This window comes from Astatotilapia calliptera, chromosome 16 (assembly GCF_900246225.1).
Source record: "Astatotilapia calliptera chromosome 16, fAstCal1.2, whole genome shotgun sequence".
NCBI classification, from domain to species: Eukaryota; Metazoa; Chordata; class Actinopteri; order Cichliformes; family Cichlidae; genus Astatotilapia; species Astatotilapia calliptera.
In genome coordinates, this window is record NC_039317.1 from 9,188,104 (window position 1) to 9,195,586 (window position 7,483).

Consider the following 7,483-nt stretch of genomic DNA (forward strand, 5'->3'; position numbering starts at 1 on the left):
TCCTGGCAGATTTGGTGTCGGGGCATTGAACACTGTAAAATGGAACCAGTTGCAGATACTTGAAAGTTAAAGGAATTTAGTTCTTACCATTTCGCAAAGACATGCACTGAATATTTTTACTGCTCACTGTTTATTCACCAGGTAGAAAACATCAGGTTTCTGTCAACCAAATGTTGTGTTTTTTTCCAGCTGCAGCTGGTTCGTGGGAGTTCACAAGCACAGGAACACCAAAGCTTCCTTTGGATAATTCACATCTCATCTATGTGTGCCTCACAGGAATAAGATGATTTAACACCTGCTCTGACTTATCTGTACTGCTCTGTTTGCAAGAAACAAAAGCAGAGTTACAGAAAAGGCAAAGACAGAAGTATTGTCCTCATTCTATCGTCATAAAGTAGCAGATCAACCAAGTGGAACTCTTCTGCCCTCTGCTGGTAAAAGGTCGGAAAGTCTCCTTGTTTTGCCTCTGGAAAAACTGTTCGCAAAACAGCTTCTCAGATGTATAAAAGCACTAATAAATATTATCTTTAGACTTCTTTCTCAGCCCCTTATCACTGAGTCTATGCCACCTGTCTATAGGGCAGGAGCAGGATGCACTCCAGACAGGTTGCCACTCCATTGCAATCAATCAGCATAGGCCCACTTGAAAAAAGTCTAGTTAAAATGTACTGTAGTAAGTTATAAAAGAAAATGCAGTTACATGTTATAAGTAACATGTAATTTCTTTTTAAATGCTACAGGTATAGTCTACTCATATTCATGGTATATGTGTTGTTTGTTTGTACTGTACAGAAAGTATTTTCTTTCTTGGATATTCAGAAAGTGAACTATGTAGGAAAAACTCTCTATCCTTGCAAGTGTAGTATCAGAGTACGTGGACCTGCCCGAGAAGCATCCTGGAAACTTATTAACACATCACAGAAATAAATCATCACTGTTTCACCTTCTTGGTTGTTGCCACTTTGCTTTATTCACAACAGCACTGTACAAAACGAATCACAGAAAAACATCTGCCTTCTTGGTAGCACACTTTGCGTGGAGGACCACAGAGCTTTAGCATGAAAAGTAACAACCCTCTAAATGAATTAAAGAAGGCTACTACTAAGACATGGAAGGGAAACAATGGGTATGAAATACTGCATCAGCTGTAAGTGCTCTTAGTCAAAAGCTTAGCAACTTGTCATGTGGCGCCTCTTGTCTGAAGTCGTTGGTGCTTTTGTTTCTCCATATTTCACTGTGTTGTATGCGATGTCCTGCACAACCCATTCAGTCCTAGTGATCACAGCCAAACAGCTCCAGAGACACTTTGTGCTGCTCAGGCAGGGACCTGGCAGTAGAAAGCAGTTTGGTGCTATCAAAGTGGTAGAAGTGATTTCCTATGATCACCTTAACTCCTCCGGGACCGCACATGGCAGTATCGACTCTCTTGAAGGGTCCGATTGGACGCTCGTTTCCTGCCTTACGTGGGGTGACTTTCAGTTCCACATCATGCATCTGATTACCTGATGGAAAAAAGGCAGAACGATATGGTAAGATATCTATCTAAAAGTCTTAGTTCTTTGTAAATATAATTGTGACCATTTTCAAGTAAGTGCTAAATGACTTATTGTGTCATCTAAGTGATCAAATAACACTACATGATGTAACTACATCATGTAGTTCAAAGCAGTCCTAGAAGTGATACAGGGATAATCAATACTTGCTTTCTGTATTTCTGCCTGTGTTTATACCTTTGATAATGTGAGCAATGTGATGGTCCTCACAGACGAATGCAGCATCAATGGGACCCTCAATGCCCAGCTCCTCCGTCACAGGTTTGGGGTAACCATCGAGGTGGATGTGGGGCTCACCGACTCGGTAAACATACAAATTGTTATTCTTGGGAGAAAAGAGAAACAGAAAACATGGTAAATATGGTGTGCAGAGTTAATGACAGGATCAGAAATGTGCTTCCAGGTGCTTTACCTTGATCAAGTAAAGGTGATTTTCATAAGAGAAAGCGGCGTCCACCTCACTGTGCAGCTCCTTGAAATCATTCTCGATGGTGTCAGAGGTCAGTGTGTCATTGTCATCTTTACGGAGGTAATGGTGGCCTGTGACATAAGAGAATAAATCAAGCTCTGATGAACGCTGGGTGTACAGCCAAACCTCAGACCCAGCCCTGATCATAATGCCGTCACTTCAGTACAGTGATTTAGATGTTGGAACAACATATAAAAGTATATGATGTGTTCTGATGTCAGATCTCACCTCTGAAGGCATAAATGTTTCCAGCGTTGTCTGATGTGATGGCATCCAGGTGAACACGGCTGCATCGCTCTCTCTCCACATGGTCGCTGTCAGGACCTGAACAAAAAAAAAAATAACAACAACAAAAAAAGTGTATTTTTGTTAAAAATACAAAACATAACTTTGGTCTAGAAAATTACAGTCCCGGAACATCGACAGCACAGAAACGGTATTTAAATCTACAGCTGTGTCAAATTTGAAGTCATATCTGATCACATTGCTCACTTTGCTTTTTAACTTACTGAACTTGGAGCATCTCATGAAGTAGTCGCGGGCCTCTTTGGGGTATTTGCCGTGCACTTCGCCAGTCTTTGGATCAAATTTGGAGAACATGTGCCCGTGGAAGCAATAGTAGTGCTCCATGAAGCGGAAAGCCGATGTGCAGTTTGGCATGGACTTGAACTCTTTCTCTTCTACAGCCTTGCTTTTAAGATCGTAGTGGTAGATTTCGTCCCCTTCAGGGGAAAAAAAGACGCGTGTTTTAAAGTTTTTCCTCGGGTAGCTTTTTTTTTGGAAATAGTGAAAAATGTTCTTGGTCTCATAGGAATAATAACCACAGTTTTCTCACAGTCAGTGAAAACTTTTATTTACCTTTGAAGAAGATAACGGAGTCGTTGGCGCACTCTGGGTGAGGACATTCCACAGCAGCATCCAGATCGTTGGGGATTCCAGGGAAGACTTCAGAGATATCCTTGGGGTAGCCAGCCTCCAGCTTGTGCTTGTAAAAGCTGAACACCTTGTTGTCCTATGTTTAAAAAAAAACACAAGTAAGATTCAACTGACAAGTTGTTAGGCTTTTGCAGTCAAATCAGGAGAATCTCACTTTGTATCGCTTTCAGAAAGCAGTAATGCAGACAAAATTTATTTTGCAAAGGCTTCACATTTACAGCAGTTTTCAACCTCAAAGTTTGGGCAGTTGTGGAATGTTGATAAATTTTAATCATCATCACACTTGAACAGCTATAATTACTCATGAGAATGCAAAAAGAAACTGAGAAAGGTATTTGTGGTGCACACCAGTCCAGACATGTCAGATGGCATGATGGAGACTATTTTGCACAGATATGAGTGCAGGTGTGCTTTGCACACAAAATGTTTGAAAGCCACTGGCCTACATCATACCTGTTTTCTAGTCACACTATTCTGCCAGCTCAACTGCAAGGACAGCTGTTGTCTCCCTCTCTCCACTCTAGTCTTGCTATCCATCTTGCTTTGTGTTGTAATTCCTATTGGGTTATTTAAACTGTTTCCTTCTCTGGATGTTTGCCTGTTGCCAAACTCTGTTATGATCAATAACACAATAAAAAGCCATACCAAGAAGAAGAACATGCGGTCGTGGTCGTCGGGGTTGTCTTCAAAGTGCATGTGGAAAGCAGCGTCCACATGGCCCAGGTGATGATGGTCGTCCAACTCAGCGAAACTCTCATTGGAGAGCTCGGCAAGGCCGTGGAAGCCCTTGTATAAATGGTCACCTGACAGAACATATACGGGACACAGTCATTAAATAGAGCCAATCACACTTTTTATGCATGCTGCAGTTCATACTCCATTAGAGCTCTATGATGATCAAACACATTTTAAAAGTATGACATATTCCCAGGTCATAACTTTCCCTCATGCAGTAAATGGCCTGTATTTGTATAGCGCTTTACTTAGTCCCTAAGGACCCCAAAGCACTTTACACATCCAGTCATCCACACACTGGTGATGGCAGCTACATTGTAGCCACAGCCACCCTGGGGCGCACTGACAGAGGCGAGGCTGCCGGACACTGGTGCCACCAGTAAGTAACGGGTGAAGAGTCTTGCCCAAGGACACAACGACCGAGACTGTCGGAACTCGAACCGGCAACCTTGCGATTACAAGACGAACTGCCAACTCTTGAGCCACGATCGCTCAGTGTCAAAATGCCTGCTCATGACTCCTCTATAGATTCTTACCCTTGAAAAAGTATGGGATTCCCTCTTCATTCACTGCAACAGCATCCATCTCAAGACCTTTACAGCGGTCAAGGTCATCTGCAGAATATCAGGTGAAAGTGAGAAGAAGGCTCATAATATAGAACATGACAGCAGTTGTGTTGAGAAATGTCTGTGAATTTAAAAGAATAAAATCTTTCAACTCACAATCATGTTCATGTGGTGGATGACCTCCTCCTTGCCTAGTTTTACCAGCAGAGAAAAGGCATGTTATCACTTTAAGCAATTTCACTCAAAACTTAGGCTCGGACTTTTAGTTTTACAAAATTGTTAAAGGGAAAACGCACGTGAGAGGAGTTTTCAGTCTTCATCTAGTTTTTTACTCAAGCTATACTGTATGAAGCCACAATGTCATGTTGTGTGATATCCAGAGAAAATAATGAGATCATGTGGGGTTAAAACAATTCAAATTGGTGTAGCATACTTACGAAAATATCACTACAATGCTTTTATTATCATAATTTCTTGTCTTATTTTTTCCTGTATCAACGCTGCTTAACTCAGGAAGTATAAAAAGTGACTTTAGCTAAATTAAAGTGTTGCTTTAGATCTGTAATCATGTCTGCATTTAGCACAAACAACAAAAAAAAGTTATCTGGAAACATTTTAGATATGCAGCAAAGACACAACATGATGTCCCCTGTAACTCATTACATTAGTATTGAGTTTTAATGAAAAAAATTAAACAAGTGGCATTAAAAAACATTCAAACTGTCTGGGTTTTATCTCTTCATTAGAAGTGCAAGTCCACTTACGAGTGAGCCCATCCCAGGGCTAGGGTAAGCAACAGGATGCAGGAAAGCAGCTTCATGATGAGGATTCCTCTGAGACCAGATAGGCCTGGAGAGCTGAGCCAAAGGTACCCCTGCAACTGCTGCTGCGTTCTTTTATACTGTAGCCCAGTTTAAAAGGTCACATCACACTGGGTACCAGAGGAGGAGGGGACAATGTGCACAACCAGTAGCTTTATCAAAAGACGCCCACAATATTTGATGAGTCCCCAGAGCTGTGCCCCCACAGACCTCCACCTCTGACTTGTCTTTGTTCAAACCACCTACCAGGAAAAGTCCTGGTGCAACAGAGATTCATAGAATTTGATGGGTTACCCCTTTTATTTTTTGGGCACAGAAGTCTAATCACGTATATATCTTATGTCATCATGCTACAGCACTGAATAAAAAGCAGACTTGTGCAATCATCACTTTTGAGAATATGAATGTGGGTGAATATTCCACAGCATTAAAACCTACATGCACACCAGTGCATACCTAATGTAATATTTATGCAAGATTACTGTTTTCCAGAGAAAGGCTCGTCGATACCTGTAGATCATTTGATGTGACAAAAAGTGTACAAAAGCATCTCTATTTATTGATGTGCATAACTGAACCACTTTACTCATCACATGCAACAAATATCTTTTCAGAATATTCCAGAAGTCTGCCTGAGCTGGATCTGCAGGCCAGACCAGGTCCAGCTACCTGAGAGGTTACTAACCCACTACCCCCACTAAATTAAACAAAAACTGCTGACTGCAGTGTTTCACAATCCTTGGACTAAGTGTTGTATAATGTTTGTAAAGTGAACATTAACAGAAGAAGTAGGATGGCCTCAGTGTAGGTAATACTTATCAGTAAAAATTGTTCCCTTTGTGTGGGCTCTATGTACGTGCTGCCTTCTATTCCATTTTTAATAACTTGTCCTGTGCTTCCTATTTGTTGCAAATATGCTATTAAATGCACAAACAAAAGATTCACTAAAGCTCATGGGAGATGAAGTCAATAAATGCTGCCAAAGAAGTCACCGTAAGATTTTTAAAAAGGAAGATAATATCAGTCTCATTGTATATGATGTTATACTTTTTATAATGTGCATTATGGTGTTTAAATGATGTATAAACAAAACCTAATTTAAGGTTATGAAATGTTAGTAATGCTGATTTTTTTCTACTGCAGGAGTGCTGTTTGTTTGTTTTTCATGTGATGGAAAATTTTCAGGTTTGAAGTGAGAAGAGAGAAGAGGATGCAAAGTTTCCATAAACCATGACCGTGAACGCTTTGGTGTTCTTTAACTTTTTTTTAGCTAAAGAGTTTTACACAGTTTTATCAGACTGCTGTTCTGAGTCTGTGTTATTCAGTGCTGAAAAGGTGACAGGAGGCAGGTGTGTGAAACTCACTCTGCGCAGTTAAATTCCAACGATGACTGACAAACTTGTCTGTGAACATTGTTTCATTGCATCTACAAGTCAAGCCGTGGCAGATCAGCTTATCTCAGGGGCAGCCCTCATCAACTGACTGCTCTGCTGATGTCCTTCTGTACATCCAATTGGCACATTTCTGAGAACTGCCAGCCACTTTGCAACCCACTTATGCTTTCGCTCCTCCTTTCCTGCTGTTCTTTAGTGGCACATCTGTCGTCATGCATCCATGCTCTGTTTGCGTTGGTTTCTTGTTGCTGCTTTCTCTTATCATGTATGCAAATGGGAGGAAAGTAGTGCACAAGAAAAGAGCTAAACTGCCAAACACAAACCCCAAAACTGCAAGGATGTGTCAAATGTAAACAGAAAAACAGAATGCAATGGTTTACAAATCTCATAAAGCCATATTTTATTTATAGAAAATACCTTCAATCTTTAAAATGAATATGACAGAATCTGAAGAACTTGAATGTACCACAAAGTAGCAAAACCTCTTCTGTTGTCAGCACTCCAGGGAACATCTGGGAACTAAGGATACCAGCTGCTGGACTTTTGGGAGATGATTGTCCCTTTTTCTGTCCTTACAGGACTCTAGCTGCTTAACATTTTCAGATCCTTCTTTGTCATGTTTTTCATTTCATGATGCTCCAAAATTTGGCCTTGTCCCTCATGCAGAGAGATCTCTAGACTCTCTCAATCTTTGATATTATGTATTGCAGATGAAGACACATTCAAAGTCTTTGCAATTTTAAGGTGAAAGATATTTTTTCTGAAATTGTGCAACAGGTTTGAAATGCAGTGCTTTGCAAGTCTGTGAACCTCTGCCCACCTTTGCTTCTGAGAAACTCTGCCTGTCTAAGATGCTTCTCAAATAGACACACAGACAATGCAGACCTCTTGCCTGTTATTAAAAAAATTTGAATGATAGAAAAAAAAATCACTTGTGTGATATATTGCTTGGGTTTGCATGGATTCCAATCAGTATGATGAGAATTAAAAAGTACCGTAACCTAGATGC

General features: G+C 40.6%; 1 protein-coding gene across 1 annotated transcript; it reads right to left on the reverse strand.

The window, feature by feature from the left end:
• Window positions 1–944: 944 nt before the first annotated feature.
• Window positions 945–5,144, reverse strand: hpxa (hemopexin a). Its single transcript, XM_026145410.1, has 10 exons — window positions 5,024–5,144; window positions 4,416–4,450; window positions 4,230–4,307; window positions 3,604–3,761; window positions 2,881–3,034; window positions 2,532–2,744; window positions 2,251–2,346; window positions 1,966–2,093; window positions 1,731–1,878; window positions 945–1,502 (listed from the first exon to the last, which is right to left on the reverse strand). The coding sequence occupies exons 1-10, from the start codon at window positions 5,077–5,079 to the stop codon at window positions 1,273–1,275; spliced, it is 1,296 nt and encodes a 431-aa protein (XP_026001195.1). The 5' UTR covers window positions 5,080–5,144; the 3' UTR covers window positions 945–1,272.
• Between the last annotated feature and the right edge of the window lie 2,339 nt (window positions 5,145–7,483).

What these genes read in the sequence shown, in the direction of transcription:
- hpxa (XM_026145410.1), bottom strand. Translation starts at nt 5,079, where the DNA reads ATGAAGCTGCTTTCCTGCATCCTGTTGCTTACCCTAGCCCTGGGATGG. An exon ending in ACCGCATGTTCTTCTTCTTG is followed by an intron (nt 3,035 to 3,603) that starts GTATGGCTTTTT and finishes TTTTAAACATAG; the next exon opens with GACAACAAGGTGTTCAGCTT. An exon ending in CTCCGTTATCTTCTTCAAAG is followed by an intron (nt 2,745 to 2,880) that starts GTAAATAAAAGT and finishes TTTCCCCTGAAG; the next exon opens with GGGACGAAATCTACCACTAC.